This window comes from Pseudorca crassidens, chromosome 6 (assembly GCF_039906515.1).
Source record: "Pseudorca crassidens isolate mPseCra1 chromosome 6, mPseCra1.hap1, whole genome shotgun sequence".
Taxonomy (NCBI): domain Eukaryota; kingdom Metazoa; phylum Chordata; class Mammalia; order Artiodactyla; family Delphinidae; genus Pseudorca; species Pseudorca crassidens.
In genome coordinates this window covers 8,622,955-8,643,804 of record NC_090301.1, presented here as the reverse complement: position 1 = coordinate 8,643,804, position 20,850 = coordinate 8,622,955, and the positions used below count along the sequence as shown (strand labels likewise).

The 20,850-nt window shown below is 37.4% G+C and overlaps 1 protein-coding gene across 2 annotated transcripts in view; it reads left to right on the top strand.

The window, feature by feature from the left end:
- Positions 1 to 19,198, top strand: part of PSMD1 (proteasome 26S subunit, non-ATPase 1) — a 104,326-nt gene extending 85,128 nt beyond the window's left edge. For both annotated transcript variants that reach the window (XM_067740251.1, XM_067740253.1), the window contains 6 exons: positions 1,206 to 1,375; positions 3,101 to 3,193; positions 4,626 to 4,712; positions 5,285 to 5,431; positions 16,841 to 16,996; positions 18,982 to 19,198. In XM_067740251.1, coding sequence (XP_067596352.1) covers positions 1,206 to 1,375; positions 3,101 to 3,193; positions 4,626 to 4,712; positions 5,285 to 5,431; positions 16,841 to 16,987 — 644 coding nt within the window. In that variant the 3' untranslated portion in view covers positions 16,988 to 16,996; positions 18,982 to 19,198. The remainder of the gene's footprint in view (positions 1 to 1,205; positions 1,376 to 3,100; positions 3,194 to 4,625; positions 4,713 to 5,284; positions 5,432 to 16,840; positions 16,997 to 18,981) is intronic.
- The last annotated feature ends 1,652 nt before the right edge of the window (positions 19,199 to 20,850 follow it).

Here is a 20,850-nt window from a genome sequence, read left to right as displayed (position 1 = left end):
TACATAGTGACTCTGGATCTAACACCCCTAGTAACATGTCCTCTTTAAATATGACACGAACTTTTTTTTTTTTTTTTTTTTTCAACACACGGGCCTCTCACCGTTGTGGCCTCTTCCGTTGCAGAGCACAGGCTCCCGACGTGCAGGCTCAGCAGCCATGGCTCACGGGCCCAGCCGCTCCACGGCATGTGGGATCTTCCCAGACCGGGGCACAAACCAGTGTCCCCTGCATCGGCAGGCGGACTCTCAACCACTGCGCCACCAGGGAAGCCCGACATGAACTTTTCAGTTTGCTTCAATTCACAGTGCTTTCAGTCCAACTTTTCTCATTTGTTTACCTGACCAGTTCCTAAAGACATTCAAGTTTGCAACCCCTAAAGCCTCCTAGAATCTCAGCCTTATGAGGTCCCAGTAGAGATCTTAGCTAACTGATACTTGGATCTTAGTTCTTGTTCACTAGCTTTCAAACTGTGTTTCTCTGCACTCCCTCAAGGGAAAGTCTAGGGGACGTGGAAAGAGGTAGATTTACAGGTCAGATTCAAGCCCCAAATCTCTTCTGATTTAACAGAATTAGCTCTGGTTTCATTGTTTTACATATTGTGCTTCCTCAAAAAATTTTTTCAGTTGAATCAAGGATTGGATATTAAAATTTTTCTTTTGTTAGTGGTAGTGCTCTAGTTCAAATGCTCAAGTTCAAACTCTCATTTTGCCAATGGGAAAAAAAACTTTTAGAGGTAAAGTGATTTGTCCAAGATCACAAGGCTAGTTAATCTTGGAGCTGCCTGCATTCAGACATGACTAAAGCAGAAAGAATAAAAATAAGCAAACAGTATTTACCTCTTGTCTCTTTGCCACTGTTTACAAATATGATATGTACTAAAATTTTACTTTTTGTTTGCACATTAAAAGCCAATGTACAATATAGATTAATATTTAATTAAGCATACACGTTCTGATATCCTTCAGGCTTAGTTTTTGAAAAATGCCTATCTATATAGAAAGAAGTTCTAAATTACCCTTAGTCCAGTATTTCCAATTTTGGACACCCTAGATAGCTCATTGGCTAACTAATTCCAGTGACTTCATATTAGATTTTAGAACTATACTCTCAAAATAATCACCAAATTTTTCCCTAGTGTAGTACTTAGAAATCTTTATTATTGCTCAACTAGATTCATGTTTATGATTTCTCTCCTTTTCTACAGGTGGACATAATGTCACAATCTCCTTGCAGTCCAGAACTGGGCACACCCATATGCCTTCTGTGGTTGGCGTCCTTGTCTTTACCCAGTTCTGGTTCTGGTTTCCTCTTTCACACTTCCTGTCATTGGCTTATACCCCTACCTGTGTCATTGGCCTTAACAAGGACTTAAAGGTATGTTTGTGAGACCTCAGTTTTATATTGTATCTTCACCATATCCTATTTGCCACCCACTCACGAGGATTTTCATAAAATCTTAAAGATTAGTTGGCATCTTATTAATAAAGTATTTTCCCTTCAGACTGAATCATCACCTTATTGAGAGGAGTGTGTTGGTGGAAGTTTTGAAAATGAAGTCTTTTTACTAACTGCGTAACCTTGGGTAAATCAATTGAGAGGGATTGGTAAGAGGGGGGCAAAATATAAAAATATGCAAAGGATTTATAATCACTGATGAATTTTATTTAATATTGAAGGTCTGTGAGAGCTGTTGTAGGATTTCATGCAGGTAAATGAGATTTGCATTTTAGAAACATTCTGATATCAGTGGAAATTTGTTACAATGCTATTGCAATAATCTGGGCAAGGAAGACCTAAACTAAATCTTATTAAGGAAGGAAGGTTTGAGACAGGGATATGTTTCAGTGTTATGTGATGCTAGAGCATTTGATGGAAGAGAGGATTGTTGCTAAAGGGAAAACAAGATAGGAGGATGTCCGTTTGGTAGTGGCAGAAAGCAAGACCAGCAGTGAGGAGCCAGGGACACTGACAGAAAACTAGTCACTTAAGTCAAAGACTTAAGGTGATACATTCCCTGTCATCACACTATCCTTTTTTTTTTTTTTAAAATGAGATTTTTGCTTATGTCTTTTTTCTCAGTCCTATGGCCTGATGAATCACTTTCTTGGTCTTGCATCCTCTCAGAGGCTTTTTGATCTTTAAATGACTCTTACATTTGGTCATCGCCATTGTTAAAACATTCTGTTAAGTTTTCAGAGTGGAAAAATTTTAGGCCAAAAAATGGCTGGTAAAGATTGAGTATTTCATTGAATTGATTTTTTTCAGTATCTGTATAGCCAATTAATTATCCTCTAAGTGTTTCAGTATTAAACTACTCACATTTGTAAATATTGAGCAGTTTTATCTCTCAGAGCAAGAATCTTTTGTTTTCCCAATCCCTAACATTTAACATTGTGGTTAAACATACTGTATAATCTTTAGGGACTTCTTCCTCTGGCACACAATTTTATGATCTCTGTTTCCATTCCTTACAGTGAAAGTGGGATGGAAAAGACAAGATTGCTTGTCCTAGTAAATGTGATGCTCATTACCATTCTCTTGGGTAAATAGAGAAAAATTCAGACTAGAGAACTTTAAACCTGGTCAATAAGTAATGCAAAGCCGACTTTTCCATTAGGCTCATGCTAGACTCTTGTAAGTTGTGATTATATGGTGTAGAAACTGTATATGGACGTGTATAGGTTGTTACTGTGGTACAAGGAAGGGACATGGAAGTTAGGAATGCAGGTTAGATAATCAGATGACACTTTACAAAGAAGGTAACAGTTGATCTGACGCTCACACTGTGAGTGGGACTTAACGCTCTGAAGCAGGATGTGTGGTCAGTAAAAATGAAAGGGATGCCTGTTTAAAGGCACAGAGCTTGAAGAAAGTATAGGGAACCACAGTAGTTCTGTAAAGCACCTCAAAACTAATTCAGTGAAAGAAGAGAGATGCCTTTAAGGGAGGAGTGGTAACATAATTGAATAACTGTGTAATTTAGCCAGGATTGAAACTTCTGGCACCCCTTGGCATCTGTATGCTTGTTAAGAGCATAGAATACTTAAATCTTGATTTTGATTATTTTAATAGAGGGAGGGAATTCTCTTATTTCTTCAGATGCCGAAAGTTCAATATAAATCAAACTGTAAACCATCAACATTCGCATATCCTGCCCCTCTGGAAGTACCAAAAGAAAAAGAAAAGGAAAAGGTAGGTTTTTTGCTACTTTGGGCACCATTTGTACCTATATAGGAGCTGCTTAGTGTTTTACTTGGGTTTGTTTTAAATATTGTTATGTTTTAAAGTAGGTATTTTTAAAGTAATACTTCTCATAGTAAAATCGAACGTTACACAGGAATAGAAAGTGAAAGCCCTTTTCTCTCCTGGTCATCCAAGTCCCATGTTGCAGGAATCACAATTTGTGAATCCCTCCAAATGTTTTTTCTGCACATAGCTATACTTTTTATACCACAAATCGAATTATTCTGTGTGCTGTTCTGCATCTTATTGTTTTCACTTTAACAGTTTTTTAAAAAAACTTTCAATGTGTATTGATCTCTTTTTCCAAAGCTGCAGAGCAATCCCTTTATGTATATATCATTGTCTTACCAGTTCTTTATCTAATAGACATTTAAGGTTATTTCTGATTTGTCACTGTTACAAATGGGACTGGAATAGAGTTTTTATACGTGTATATTTGTGCACTTGTACAAGTATATCTATAGGTTAGGATCTTAGATATGGAATTGCTTGATCAAAAGTAATGCACATTATTTATTTTTATAAGTGTCAACTAAATTTCTTTTCAAAATGGATATAACCAATTTATACTCCTCCCCACAAGCATGAAGACACTCATTGATACGTGTTAAGTTAAAGTATGGTGAAATTGAGAGCTGTGCTTGCCCCTGTAGTTTTCTCAGTAAAATTACCCTTTATGACACTTGAGGTTTAGGAAAATGATTTTTTCCCTCAAGAAAATGTTCCATATTAGCCAGTTGACTATTTGCTGTAAATGTTATAGTTAAGTAGGGATAATTATATAACTGACCAAATTTGCGGGTGGTAGGTGATGGTATCCTTTGACAACAGTATCTTGTTCATCAGCTGTGTTTCAGGGCCCTCTCCCTTTTGAGTCTAAAACAAAGGCAGCTTTACACCATTACTGCCCAGCCTTTCGAAGTACCTGTTTCACCTTTGATTTCAATGAGACCCATCAAGGAGGATAATTCTAGGTTAACGACTCACCTACTGTGGATTACCATTGTAGGGCATCTAGTCCAGTGAGAGATCTTTACGACCAGGTTTGGAGAAAATTTTTGTTTTCCAGTGCTTTCCCTATGAAGTAAAAAAGGATGTGGCACCCAAATCTCTATCTTAGAAACTTATCATAGCAAACTCACATCCAAGGTATACTACAGATCAGAAAAAATTAGAGTTATATTGGACACAGGCCTCTAGGAACTAAAGATTTACCTGATGACTGTAACAGTAAGTTATCTTTATATTCCCAGATTATTTTGTTCTTTATGATACTTACTACCAGGAAACAGAATAGTACTGTAGAACTGAATTCTCATTGGGCTTGTACATTTGCGTGTAAGTAAGGGATTAAAATGATTTACCCTGTTCACTCCTCTAGGTTTCCACTGCTGTGTTATCTATAACTGCCAAGGCTAAAAAGAAGGAAAAAGAAAAGGAAAAAAAGGAAGAGGAGAAAATGGAAGTGGTAGGTATAACTTGGTGGTCATATGGGTTGATGTAGCTTTCTCTGTCATGGTCCAGATTCTTCCTTAGTTGAACATTGTTATACCTTGCTCTTGGCTTCCTTTAAATAATTATCCTGTTCCAAGCATGGAGACTCAAAATTTTAATTGGAAGAGACTTTAGAAATTATACCCATTCATGGGAAGAATAGAAGGGTACAAATCAAAAATGAGTTCTTGGAGGAAATGACAACTAAAATGAGTTTTGAAGGGCAGAGTAGGATTTTCATTAGACAGTGAGATGATGGTGGTAGAGAGAAAAGCCCTTTCAGGCAAAGGGAACATCATTTATTTTTGAATATCTCTGATGATAGAAAAACCTTCTCACTCTTTACAACTAAGTTAAGTATCATTCTCACCCCCAAGCAGAGTTACCATCTCTCTTGTCTGAGTCTGGTATCACTTTACTTCTACTTCCGTTATGTCTAATCCTAACTACCTTTTGCACCCAATAGTTGCTCAGTAAATTTATTAAACATTATTCAGTGATGTAGAACAGAAGTGAACCTTTATGGGGCTATTTTTTCCCCCGTAGGATGAGGCAGAGAAAAAGGAAGAAAAAGAGAAGAAAAAAGAACCTGAGCCAAACTTCCAGTTATTGGATAACCCAGCCCGAGTTATGCCTGCCCAGCTTAAGGTCCTAAGCATGCCAGAGACCTGCAGATACCAGCCTTTCAAACCAGTAAGTCACCAATGGCCCTTAACTATATACCAGTAGGATGTTAATCTGTAGGGCAATGGAATCTTTATAGAGAAGGATAAATCTCCAAAGTATTGGGAAAAGCTCTGTAATACTAATAAATCTCTTAGCAAAAGAGGATATTCCCTTGCATTGCATATAGATTTGGGGAGACTTTTCTTTGTGTGACCCTGCAAACATCCTTCATCTACCAAAGGCTTACATCATGGAAGTTTCTAATACAGCATAGTGATTTGGACTACAGACTCTGGAGCCAGACATCCTGAGTTTGAATCCTGATTCTACCACTCTCAGCCTATGAGACCTTAAGCCAAGTACTAATCCTCTCTTCCTCAGTTTTCACTACTATAAAATAAGAATTATCATCCTTAACTCATAGGAATGTGATTGAACAAGGTAATACATTTAATACATAAGCACTTAGAGTGTTCTATTTTACAATTAGAAAAGGATCTTCACGCCATTTAATTTATTCTAGGGCAGAATGTTTCATTTTAGAAACGAATGCTGATCAGAAATTTGAGCCATGATAATGTCTTTATTTTCTAGGTTCTTGTATCTCGAAAACTAGAGAACCATTAGTAGACATATTTAATACATTCAAATCCTGGACCTGTCTCAAATGTCATAGACAAGATTTCTAGATCCTTATAGAAAAGTAAACCCATTCTCATCAGCTTGAAGGTGGTCCCTGATGGTGGTGACAACTCTTAACCACAATTGTGAGTCAAGCTCTTACCTGATTAGATTATCAGCTAGAGGAGACAAGCGCAGAGGATGGAAGATATTTAGTGGAAGAGCTAGAATTGGGCGGAACTGAGTTTATATTGCAGATCTGCTGTTTCTTAGCTGTGTAACTGAGACAAGTCATTTGATTGCTTCGTCTTTCAGTTTCCTCATCTAATAATTGGGATGGTGATACTACCTACCGCCTAGGAATATTGTAAAGATTAAATAGGTTGTTATATGTGAAACACTTAAAACAACATGTGGAACATGGTAAATCCTCAGTCAGTGAATATTACTTGGTGGTGGTGACAAATCATCAGCCATCTGTGGGCAGCAGGCAGTCAGGCCGGGAAAGACGGAATAGCTTGCAGGTTTTCTCCCATCTCCTATTAATTCTGCATTACTAGGACCTAATACAGCTGGTCTGTAGTGTCGAATGAATGAATTAATAGAACCACTAATGGACACATTAAATGTAGTAGCTATCTAATCTGCAACCCAGCTCGCTAAAGTGACATGTTTCTGGAGAATATATTCTAACAGCATCCTTTCAAAACTGCTCATGCTGGAACAGGTATATTAGTACACAACTAGTGAGTACTTTAAGCACACAAAACACCTAGTGATTTTGACAATTATGAAGAACTAAAGAGAGCAAAGTATATGCTCAGTGTCATGAGGCCATATGAGGAGACTGGTTTTCCTCAGCTGGAACTTAAATGATTGTTAAGCCTTTGCTCAAAATAAATCCGAGGAAGCTGTAACAGTTGTTCATTTACAAGCGAAAAGATTTCTTCTGTCTGTGCCTGGCTGACTATTGAAGGTGTGCCCCAATCACACACATAGCCCCTCAGCAAAGACTCGGAGACTTATTGTTCCACGTGTTTAAGGAAATCCCTGGCTAGTCATTAGCTGTCCAATCAGGTAACTGAGAGAAGACTTCAGTGATCACACACAACAGAAAACACTTTATAGAAAAGTCACAAAACAGACAACAACAGCAAACCCTGGGGAGAGGTGAGAATCTGATTTCCAGAGTTGCCACATTGTATTATTTAAGTGTCCAGTTTTCAACAGAAAATTATAAGATATACAAAGCAATAAAACATGACTCATACACAGGAAAAAAGCAATAAATAAAACTCTCTCTGAGGAAGCCTAGGTGTTGTACATAATAGGCAGACTAAATCAACTAAAATATGTTCAAAGAACTAAAGGAACTATGTCTATAGAACTAAAGGAAAGTATAAGAATGTTATCTTAACAAATCATGAATATCAGTAAAGAGATAGAAATTGTAAAAAATAATCAAATAGACATTCTGGATTTGAAAAATACAATAACTGAAATGAAAAATTTGCTAGAGGAGCTCAACAGCTGATTCAGGAAGACTTGAGCAAACTTGAAAATAGGTCATTTGAGGAACAACAAAAAAAGGGTGAAGAAAAAATGAACAGACCTGTTAAAAGCCAAGCATACCAACATACACAGAAATGGGCTAATGGGAGTCCCAAAAAGAGAGAGAAAATTATAGAAGAATATTTGAAGAAATAATGACTGAAAACTTCCATAATTTTATGAATAACATTGATCTACATATCCAGGATGCTCAGTGAATCCAAGTAAGATAAAGAGATCCACACCTAGACACATCATAATCACACTGTTGAAAGACAAAGAAGGATTCTTTTCTTCTTTTTTTTAACTGAGGTAACATTGGTTTATAACAAATGTAAGTTTTGTGTATACCACATTATAATTCACCTTCTGTATACACAGCAGTATGCTCACCACCAAAACTCTAGTTTCCATCCATCACCATACAGTTGACCCCCCTTTCTCCATTTCACCCTCCCGCACCCCCCAAGAAGTTACTGTTTTCTCTATGGTTTTTTTTTTTTTTTGCTTTGTTTTGTTTTGCTTGTTCATTAATATTTTTGTTTTAGTCCATATATGAGTGAAATCGTGGTATTTGTCTTTCTCCATCTAACTTATTTCACTTAGCATAATACCCTCAAGGTGTATCCATGTTATTGCAGATGGCAAGGTTTCATCCTTTTTTTATGGCTGAGTAGTAAGTATTCCATTGTGTGTGTGTGTGTGTGTGTGTGTGTGTGTGTCACATCTTTTTTATCCATTCTTCTATCGATGGGCACTTAGGTTGTGTCCATATCTTGGCTGTTATAAATAATGCTGCTATGAACAGAGGGGTACATATATCTTTTCAAATTAGTGTTTTCATATTCCCAGAAGTAGAATAGCTGGATTATTCTTTGAGGAATCTGCATACTGTTTTCCACAATGGCTACATCCATTTACATTTCGACCAACAGTGTACCAGGGTTTCCTTTTCTCCACATCCTCTCCAACCCTTGTTATTTTTTGCCTTTTTGATAATAGCTGTTCTAATGGGTATGAGGTAATATCTTGTGGTTTTGATTGATTTGCATTTACTTAATAATTAGCAATGTTGAACATCTTTTCATGTGCCTGTTGGCCACCTGTATCTTCTTTGGAAAAATATCTATTCAACTCCTTTGCGTTTTTTAAATTTAGTCATTTGTTTTTTTATTGGTCAGTTGTAAATTTCTTTATATATTTTGGATATGAACCTCTTGTATGATGGATATATGATTTGCAAATATCTTCTCCCATTTGGTAGGTTTTCTTTTCATTGATGGTTTCCTTTGCTGTGGAGAAACTTTTGGTTTGAAGTAGTCCCATTTGTTCATTTTCACTTTTGTTTCCCTTGTCTGAGGAAACATATCCAGACAGATACTGCTAAAAGCAATGTCAGAAAGCATACTGCCTGTGTTTTCTTCTAGGAGTCTTACGGTTTCAGGTCTTACATTCAAGTCTTTAATACATTTTGAGTTAATTTTTGTGTATGCTGTAAGAAAGTGGTCTGGTTTCATTCTTTTGCATTTGGCTGTCTAGTTTTCACAACACGGTTTATTGAAGAGACTTTACTTTCTCTACTGTATGCTCTTGGCTCCTTTGTCGTAAATTAGTTGTCTGTATATGTGGGTTTATTTCTGAATGTTCAGTTCTGTTCCATTGATCTGTGTGTCTGTTGTGTCTATTTTTCTGCCGATACCATGCTGCTTTGATTACTACAGCTTTGTAGTATAATTTGAAATCAGGGAGTGTGACACCTCCAGCTTGGTTCTATTTTCTCAGGATTTCTTTGGCTATTCCAGGTCTTCTGTATTTACATTTTAAAATTTAGGATTTTTTTGGTTCTATTTCCGTAAAAACAAATGTCATTGAGATTGTGTTAGGGATTGCATTGAACCTATAGATTGCTTTAGGTATATGGACATTTTAATATTGTTAATTTTTCTAATTTATGAGCATGAAATGTCTTTCCATTTCTTTGTATTTTCAGTTTTGTTCAACAATGTCTTATTCAGTTATCAGTATATAGGTTTTTCTCCTCCTTGATTAAACTTACTCCTAGATATTTTATTCTTTTTGTTGCAATTGTAAACAGGATTGTTTTCTTAGTTTCTCTTTCTGCTAGTTCGTTGACTTATTTCACTGAGCATAATACCCTCCAATTCCATCCGTGTTGTTGCAAATGGCACAATTTCATTCTTTTTTATGGCTGAGTAGTATTCCATTTATTCTTTTTTATTCATTCACCTGTTTATGGATGCTTACATTGCTTCCATATCTTGGCTATTGTAAACAATGTTGCTGTGAATATTGCAGTGCATATATCTTTTCAAATTAATGTTCATTTTCTTCAGATACATACCCAGGAGTAGAATTGCTAGATCATCTGGTAGTTCTAGTTTTAGTTTTTTCAGGAACCTCCATACTGTTGTCCATAGTGGCTGAACCAGTTTACATTCCCACCAACAGTGCACAAGGGTTCCCTTTTCTCCACATCCTTGCCAATATTTGTTATTTGTGGTCTTCAGTAATTCTTAAGATTATGAAGGGATCCAGAAAAATTCTTTATCAGATGAGTTGGAGTTCAGAAAATGTGGTCACAGAACTCTAGACCAGAGGGACCCCACCCTGTGGCCCGAGTCTGCTCTCACCCTGTCCCCAGGGTGGCCAGCTCACCACCCACTCCCTGGTCTTTTTTCCTCTTATCTGATTTAAAAGACAAGTGTACAGTGCAATCATAAATTGGTGTTGATGTGTACACACTGTATAAAAATGTAATTTGCATTAAAATATGTCTTAGTCTGTTCTGGCTGCTATAGCAAATTGCCACCTACTGTTTAAGACTGGGTGGCTTAAACAACAAATCTTTCTTTCTCACAGTTCTGAGACTAGAAGTCCAAGAACAGGGTGCCAGCATGAGCAAGTTCTTGGTAAAGGCCATCATCCCAGCTTATAGACAGCCCTCTTCTCATTGTATCCTCACATAGCAGAGAAAGACAAAGCAAACTCTCTTCATGTTTCTTCTTATAAGGGCATGAATTTCATTCCTGAGGGCTTTGCCTTCATGACCTAATTGCATCCTAAAGACCCAACTTCTCATACCATTACACTTTGTGGGGGTGGGGTAGGATTTCAACATATGAATTGGGGGAGGGGACACAACATATAGGTATGTTTGGCACATACGTGAGCCATACAGAACCATGTCTGGCACACAGTATGTGTATACTAAAGTTGGATATTGTTATGATTCTTACTATATAGGGCAAATAAATTTCTATCTGTTTAATCAAAAAAAGGGGAAAGACTCAAATTACTAAAATCAGGAAACAAAGAGGAGACATTACTACCAGCCTTACACATTACTACCAACCTTACAGAAATAAAAGGATTATGAGAGTATACTGTGAATAACTATATGTCAACAAATTAGGTAATTTAGATGAAATTGACAAAGTCCTAGAAAGACACAAACTACTACAACTGACTCAAGAAGAAATAGTAAATCTGAATAGATATATAACAAGTAAAGAGATTGAATTAATAATCAGGAAGCTATAAAGAAAAGCCCAGGGCCAGATGGCTTCACTGGTTAATTCCATCAAATGTTTAAAGAAAAAATAGCACCAATCCTTTACAAACTGCTCTTAAAAAATACAAGAGGAGGAAACACTGCCAAACTTATTCTGTGTGGCCAATATTACTCTGTAGTAAAACCAGGCAAAGACATTACAAGGAAAAAAACTACAGAGCCAATAATTAATGTTCACAAATTGGAAAATTTAGTATTACTCAAGATGGCAGTACTCCCCAATTTGATCTATAGATTCAACACAGTCCTTATCAAAATCCCAGGTAACTTTATTTTGCAGAAATATACAAACTGATCCTAAAATTCATATGGAAATACAGGGGACCCAGAATAGCCAAAACAATCTTGAGAAAGAAGAGCAGAGTTGGAAGAATCACACTTCCCAATTTCAAAACTTACTACAAAGCTACAGTAATCAAAACTGGTATTGGCATAAGGATAGACATCCAGATAAATGACTTTAAATTGAGAGTCCAAAAATTTATGGTCAATATGACTTTTTTTTTAATTGCAGTATAGTTGATTTACAATGTTGTATTAGTTTCAGGTATACATACAGCAAAGTGATTCAGTTATACATTTATGTATATATCTACTCTTTTTCAGATTCTTTTCCATTATAGGTTATTATAAGATGTTGGATGTAGTTCCCTGTGCTATACAGTAGGTCCTTGTTGTTTATCTCTTTTATATATAGTAGTGTGTATCTGTTAATCCCAAACTCCTAATTTATCCCCCCCCACACCCTTTCCCCTTAATTTATCCCCCCCCCACACACCTTTCCCCTTTGGTAACCGTAAGTTTGCTTTCTACAGTATTATCTGAGTATACTTCTGTTTTGTAAATAAATTTGTACCGTTTTTTTAGATTCCACAGATGAGTGATATGATATTATATTTGTCTTTGTCTATCTGACTTTCTTCACTGAGTATACGATAATCTCTTGGTCCATCCATGTTGCTGCAGATGGCATTATTTCATTCTTTTTTATGGCTGAGTAATATTCCTGTGTGTGTGTGTGTGTGTGTGTGTGTGTGTGTGTGTGTGTGTGTGTACACATATATATACCACATCTTTATCCATTCATCTGTCAGTGGGCATTTAGGTTGCTTCCATGTCTTGGCTATTGTAAATAGTGCTGCTATGAGCATTGGGGTGCATATATCTTTCTGAATTAGTTTTTGTCTTTTCCAGATACATGCCCAGGAGTGGGATTACAGGATTATATAGTAACTCTGTTTTTAGTTTTTTAAGGAGCCTCCATAGTGTTCTCCATAGTGGCTGCACCAATTTATATTCCCACCAACAGTGTAGGAGGGTTCCCTTTTCTCCACACTCTCTCCAGCATGTATTATTTGTAGGTTTTTTTGATGATGGCCATTCTCACCTGTGTGAGGTGATAGCTCATTGTAGTTTTGATTTACATTTCTCTAATAGTTAGTGATGCTGAGCATCTTTTCATGTGCCTGTTGGCCATCTGTATGTCTTCTTTGGAGAAATGTCTATTTAGGTCTTCTGCCCATTTTTTGAGTGGATTGTTTGTTTTTTTGATATTGAGCTGTATAAGCTGTTTATTTTAGAAATTAATCCCTTGTCAGTCACATCATTTGCAAATATTTTCTCTTATTTTGTATGCTATCTTTTTGTTTTATAGTTTCCTTTGCTGTGCAAAAGCTTTTAAGTTTAATTAGGTCCCATTTGTGTATTTTTGCTTTTGTTTCCATTACTCTAGGAAATGGATCTAAAAAAAAATTTGCTGCGATTTCTGTCAAAGAGTGTTCTGCCTGTGTTTTCCTCTAGAAGTTTTATAGTATCCGGTCTTACGTTTAGGTCTTTAATCCATTTTATGGTCGATTGGTTTTCTTCAATGGGGAAAGAATAGTATTTTCAAGACATGGTGCTTAAGACAACTGGCTATCCATATGCAAAAGAATTAAATTGGATCCCTACCTTACAGCACATATAAAAATTAATTGAAAATGGATCAAAGACTTAAATATAAGAGCTAACACTATATAAACCCTATCTGTAAATCTTTATGATCTTGGATTAGGCAGTGTTTTCTCATATGTGACATCTAAAGCAGAAGCAACCGCAAAAAAAAGATAAATTGGACTTAATCAAGTTAAAAACTTTTGTGTTACGAAAGACACTATCAAGAAAGTGGAAAAAAACCCCAGAGAATAGAAAATATTTTCAAATCACATACCTGATAAGAGACTTATACCCAAATACATTTTTTAAAACTCTTAAAACTCAATGATTTTTAAAAAAATGTATATTTTAAATGGGCAAAGGATTTGAATAGACATTTCTCCAAAGAAGATTTACAAATGGCCAAAAGCACATGAAAAGATGCTCAACATCATTCATCATTAGGGAAATGGAAATCAGAACCACAAGGAGATACTTCATAATACCCTAGGATGGCTATAATCAAAAAGACAATAGGGGCTTCCCTGGTGGCACAGTGGTTGAGAGTCTGCCTGCCGATGCGGGGGATGTGGGTTCGTGCCCCGGTCCGGGAGGATCCCGCATGCCGCGGAGCCTGCGCGTCCGGAGCCTGTGCTCCACAACAAGGAGAGGCCACAGCAGTGAGAGGCCCGCGTACCGCAAAAAAAAAAAAAAAAAAAAAAGACAATAGGTTTGTAGGTTAAAGTTAGCAAGGATATGGAGAAATTGGAAGCCGCATATAGTACTGGTAGGAATGTAAAGTGTTGCAGCCTGTATGGAAACCAGTTTGGCAGTTCCTCGAAAAGTTAAATATAGACTTACATGACCCAGCAGTTCCACTCCTTAGTATATGCCCAAGTGAATGTCCACACAAACACTTGTACACTAATGTTTATATCAGCTTTATACATAATAGCCAAAAGGTAGAAACAACTTAAATGTCCATCAAGTGGTGGATGGATAAACAAAATGTGATATGCACAATGCAATATTATTCAGCTGAAAGAAATGACATACTGATATATACTCCACCGTGTTTGAAACTTAAAAACCTTATCCTAAGTGAAAAAAGCCAGACGCAGAAGGCCACATAATGTATGGTTCTGTTTATTTGAGATGTCCAGAATAGACAAATCCATACAGACAGAAGTTGCTTTAGCGGTTGTAGGAGCTGGGAGTGGGGGATGGAGAATGACGGCTGGCAGATGCAGAGTTTCTTTTACGTTGATGAATGTGTTCTTGAATTAGATAGTGGAGGTGGCTGCACAATTTTGTGAGTATCCTAAAAAAAAAAATCACTGAATTGTATACTTTAAAAGAGATCATTTATGTTATGTGAATTATATCTCAATTTTTTAAAAAAGGAAGGAAAGACTGCCTCTGTGTGTATGCAGTGAAGAAAGAGGTGCCCCCTGACTCATTCCCTCCAGAACCCTCAATGGCAGGGTCATCAGATCCTTCCTCAGACATTGCATTTGAAAGAGGCAGCTTTAGGGTTGTTTTTTTTTTTTTTTTTAATATTTATTTATTTCATTTTTTATTTTTTGGCTACGTTGTGTCTTGGTTGTGGCATATGGGATCTTCTTTGTGACACGCGGGATCTTTTGTTGTGGCTTACAGGCTGTTCTCTAGTTGTGGTGCGCGGGCTCCAGAGCACACAGGCTCTTCATTGTAGTGTGTGGGCTTCTCTCTAGTTGCGGCACGTGGGCTCTGTAGTTGTGGCATGTGGGCTCCAGAGTGCATGGGTTCTGTAGTTTGTAGCACGTGGACTCAATAGGTGCGGTGCATGGGCTTAGTTGCCCCACAGCACGTGGGATCTTAGTTCCCCAACCAGGGATCAGACCCGCGTCCCCTGCATTGGAAGGCAGATTCTTAACCACTGGACCACCAGGGAAGTCCCAGCAGCTTTAGTTTTGAAAATGGGTGGCATTCCTACTCTGTTTCCTGTCCATCTTAAAAGATGTCTTATAGAGAGTGTGGAACATTTGGCAGCCGAAGTGCCCCATTGCCTCTGTCTTCCATTGTCACTAGCCTTCTCAGAAAACAGAATGTCATATATCTTATTCTCTGCTTAGAGAGTGTGAACTTTCTCTCTAACATATAAGGCATTAATAAATCTAAACCATGTAGCTATAAAAAGCTCTTCCCATATGTTGATTATATTGCAGGATTTGGGCTGGAGCATTCCAGTTAAGCATGAAATAGTTCCATTGTAATCTGGAGCCATGTATTTCCAAAATGCAGGAAGTCCTTTGGTGAACATGGGTATTTTCTGTTGAGTAAAAGATTGATCTCCATTTGGTCCTTTAGAAGGTTCAAATAAACTTTTAGACCATGGAGTATTAGGATAGTGGCCATGTTACTCTGTTCTTGGATGAATATTGGTATTAAAGGAAGGGTCCATTCATAAAATGGCTTTTCTTCAAGGAAAGCAAGCTTTTTAAGTGAAAGGATTATAGATTAATGTGTATGAATATGTATGTATTGAGAGAAGGGAAATAGTTTAGAAATTCATGAAGGCACACCAGTTTTATAGCGTGGCAGAGCAGAGTTCTGATGAGTAAAAATTAGATTAGGTTGAACTGCAGAGATGCTTATACATATATGAATCATTTTCCTAACATGCTTGGGCTTTTTTTCCTTCCCAGTAATGTGCTTTGGTAGAAATATGTTTTTGCCAGATGTTCCCTTCACTGTTGACTGATTTAATTACAGAGAGCAGCTTTCCATTTCCTTTGACACAGGCAAGCAAATAGAATAAGATTAGCACACCAGAGAAGGGCAGACAGTTTGATTTTTGAATTTACCTTTTGCTAATATGTTTGGGAGAGGGCTTAATAGAATTGCTTCTATACTCTACTTCCCTTTTGTTTCTAGTCTAGTTTTTCACTGTCTCGCATCACAAGGATTTGTAGATTATAGTGAAAAACACTCAGATATTTGTGATACTTATATTGCTCTATCATTCTGAAATTGCTGGAGAAAAATTGGCTTTTCATTTCTAGGTTGTCTCTTGTGTCCAAAATGATGGTTTTCTCACAAATGATAAAGTATCTGTTAGACTAGTGTGCGTCTCAAACTTTAACATGCATATAAATCACCTGAGGATCTTCTTAAAATACAAATTCAGAGATCTAAAGCGGGACTAAGTTTTCTGCATTTGTAACAAGCTCTGAGGTAATGAGGATGCTACTGGTACAGGACCACACACTGAGTAACAAGGCATTAGAATACCGTCTTTGGATAGTAAACATTCTCCCTGCAGTCCGACTGAGGCTAGTGCAGTACTGAGAAATACTTCTTAAATTGGGATGCATCATCCAAACAGCAACACCACATGTTCTACCATCCAGAGCCACTGGGTTAAGTTTGCAGGTACTCCTATAGATTACAGTTATCTTTATCCTTTCTTATGCACATTGGCAATGATGTCCTCATTCAGCCCTCAGACTAACCTGAAGGAATAGATCAGGAAGATTTTATTAGCCCCTTCTTACGTTTGAACAGTTTAGTTAAGTCACTAGTGTAGCATCACACAGGCACAAATGCCCAGGTTTCCTGACTGTCATCAAGGAAAGGTAGTTCCATCCCAGTTCTTTATTTCCAAATCATTCTAGTAGCCTTGAGGTACCATTTAACAAATATGCACTCAAGATTCTGGAGCATTCTGGAAATATGAGTGGAGCTTGTGCTTCTTCATTCCTTGCTCTGTTTAATAGCTGTCCATTGGAGGCATCATCATTCTGAAGGATACCAGTGAAGACATTGAAGAGCTGGTGGAACCTGTGGCAGCCCATGGCCCGAAAATTGAGGAAGAGGAGCAAGAGCCAGAACCCCCAGAACCATTTGAGTATATTGATGACTAAGGACCAGAGGTGTGTGTGGAACAAAATTGTGTATCAAGGGAAATCTCTTAGTCAGTTCTTCACAAATGTTTTATACAGAGACATGGTCTCACTTTTTCCCTTTTGTACTTAATCCCTGTTTACCTAAACAGTATTAAAATTTACCCTTCTTTGACCTCTTCATGAATATGGAATATACCAATTCCTTTTTCCTTCTTTGACTCTCTACCCTCTAGTGTTCTACCAGTGCTATTCAAAGTGGCTGGACTGCAAACTGATTTCATAGGTCCATGACGAAGTAGGGAGCTTGCTCCAGAATGTAACTCAATGCTTCTCTCATCAAAAAAGCCTTGCTACCCACTAACCCCAAAAAAGTCAGCTGAACTGACAGCTCAGTGACGGAGGTGATTTCCATTTTGATGTAAGCTCCTTGTTGTGGATCAGTTATAGTTTGTGGACGGGCACTGGTCCGTAGATCACACTTTGAGTAGCACAGGTCTAAATTCCTCACTGATTCTTCTCTCTCTCCCTTTCCTTTGGCAATACTTTTGGCACTAAAAGCCTTACCATTCATTTATTTGAGAAGCTATTGAACATCTAATATGTATAAGCCATAGTGCTTATAGGTACTTTGGGGTCAGTTAGACTGTAACACAAAGCTTTGTCCAGTTGAAAAAGATTATTATTATGCTAATGTCCTAACAATGTTGAAGGGGGTTTTTAGATGCAAAAAGATTGCAATTTCACGAAATTGTCATTCTGTTTCCTCCAATTTTTTTTGAATGGTCATCACGTATCTGAAGATACATATAAACTGTATAATCAAGGTTCTCTAATTCCACCCTACTACAAGTACGTTGTCAAACAAATATGAATTTATTCTACTCTTTAAAGAAAGTAAGATCAGTACCATTTATTACATTAGGACAAAAGAAAAATACATTTGAAATGTCAAGTTGCAAATCTAACGCTGTGAGTGTTACACACTAAGTAAGCAATTAATGAAAGCTTTTATAGAAATCTCAGATAAATGTTAAGGCAGAAACCCTGCTATTAGTAGAAAAATATATTCAAGCCTCCAAGACACAGTTTAGAGATTTATAACTTGCCTTCCTGCCTTTGAAAATTGTCTTCCAGCTCTTGATGGTTTCCTAAGCTTTACCCAACCAGCACATGACAATATTAATACCCTGAGCTCTCAGTCTGGGTGCAGAACTGAACTCACATTAGCCCTCTTCAGCCTTTCACAATACCTTACTGAAAACCCCCTGATTAAGTCTTTCAAGACAGCTAACTACAAAATGGCTTAGAAGTTTTCAGTTGGAAATTAGATTCTTGTTAGGTTTTTTTTCATATTTATTTATTTATCTATTTACTTTTGTATTTAGTTATTTAGTCTGCGCCAGGTCTTAGTTGCGGCACGCGGGATTTTAGTTGCAGCACGCAGATTTTAGTTGCAGCATGCAGGATCTTTTAGTTGCAGCATGCGGACTTCTTAGTTGCAGCATGCGGACTCTTAGTTGCAGTATGCATGCAGGATCTAGTCCCCGACCAGGGATCGAACCCTGGCCCCCTGCATTGGGAGCGTGGAGTCTTACCCACTGGACCACCAGGGAAGTTCCCCTTGTTAGTTTTTAAAAGGGTAAAATATCCAGTCAAATGAGAATTTGGAAACTATAGTCTGTCTTAGCACAAACTGTCGTATTAGGACTGCATCAGCAGAGTTAGGGGCTATTTTGGTTTTGTTTGTTTGTTTGTTGTTTTGGTTTTTTATTTTGCGTGTTTTTTTGTTTTTTCTTTTTTTGCCACACTGTGCAACGTGTGGGATTCTAGTTCTCCAACCAGGGATTGAACCCATTACCCCTGCAGTGGAAGCGTGGAGTCTTAACCACTGGACCACCAGCGAAGTCTATAGGCTAGTTTTAGACTTCAACATCTAGTAGTTTGTTTTGGGTTTTTTCAATGTTTTTAAAATAAAGAATAACCCTAGCTTCTCTCTCTCCCCGCTTCCCCAGGATTTTATTACTCACCTGAAGAAGATTGTCCAAGCTCATATTGGAAACGCCTGTGAGGAAGTTCATGCTGAGACCTGCTATTCACTGCATGTATCATTGCCTCTGTGCGGACCTTGTGTCCAAGTCTTTGGTTGAAGAGATGGTATATGACTATTTAGTGTTCTCTTTCACACAACTTGGTTTTCAAATAAATATATTAAGATCTTCAGATGGACAAGGACTTCTTGTTTGTTTTTCAGCCTGGATTTTAAATAAATGGATCTAGTACTCTTTCCTCCCACCATGAAACGCCTAAACCCAAAGAGCTAAATCTTTGATTGCTGGGATAAGTATGCATGACTTTAATATTGGTGAAAGAGTTAAACTATTTTATAGATTATTTGCAAAATAATGGAAAAAATAAGAGAGAAAAACAACCACCCTTGTTTATTACTCCAAGAATTCTCTGCATTTTTATTAATGGGATTCAAGGTGTAGGGTGGCGTCACTTATTGAGGTGGAAGTCCCTTTAATGGTCCAAGGGAAATGTAGTCTGTTTAGGCAGCTCAGAAGCTTTTTTTTTTTTAAATAAGCTTTGCTTATTGTTTCCTGCTTTTGACCCTGTTAAGGACAATAGATATAAATTATTTCAGTTTATTTAGCCACAAGATTTAATAATGTACCCTTTTTTTCTCCTTTTCTGACATTTTTTTCATGTTTTTTTTTATTGAGGTATAATTTAAAGGTAATAAAAAATGCAGACATTTGGTTATGTAGGGCCTTTTGTGCCTTGGCCTTCAACTATTAAAGTAAAAGTAGGTAGTTTCCAACATTTATACACGAATAACTCTTTATTCCAACCTTGATTCTTTCACTTCTTAATTTAAGATATAGCCTTCTGAGTCTGGAAAAGAAAAAAAAAAACCTGTTTTTAGAGGAAACAAACTCCTGGGTAGATCAGCTCTATCCTTCATCTACCACAGCTTTGTTGTTAGGTCCAGGTCTAAAGGTTACTGATCCCAAAGGATGGCTCCACTCGTTGGTTAATTTCATTGTATCCCCTCCTTTGTAAATTCCTTGTTTCCTCAATATCAGATGATTCTCTAAAAGAGATTATCTCATTTCCTAGCCTCTCATTAGCTATGTCCTTCCTGTTCAACCTCTTAACATTGCTTGCATTTCAGACACAGTTATCTCTAACATTTCCCTTAATATATGAAATGTTTAAAAAACAGAAGTCTGTAGATGATGTCACTGTCCAAAATTGAGTAGTCTGGGAGAAGTGGTACATTCATGGGTCTCTGGCCAAAGTTAATAAATTCTTTCTAAAAAAGTGGATTGAACTTCAGGGAGTAGTCAGCACTAGTTCCCAGTAAGAAGTGCAATTTAGAATTTGTATCTTGGTCTTAAATCTTAAGGTTATAGCTTTTAAAAATGCAAGCTATTGGGCTTCCCTGGTGGCGCAGTGGTTGAGAGTCCACCTGCCGATGCAGGGGACACAGATTCGTGCCCCGGGCCGGGAAGATCCCACATGCCGCGGAGCGGCTGGGCCCGTGAGCCATGGCCGCTGAGCCTGCGCTCCGCAACGGGAGAGGCCACAACAGTGAGAGGCCCGCGTAACGAAAAAAAAAAAAAAATGCAAGCTATTAAAGTAAAATGGCCTCTTGGGTCAGATTATGATGAGATCGTATCTCTTTTCCTGATTTTTTTTTTTCCTAGAAGATTTCCTAAGATACGCACAGCACCGAGATAACTAAGGTGCAAAGAAATCTAAAGTGATATATGAAATAAAGTCACGTATGAAAACAGGACAGGAGCTAGAATTGACACATTCTATAGAAGAAACAGAAGGGAAAATGGCAGCAATTACTGCCAGTGTTGTCATTGGGG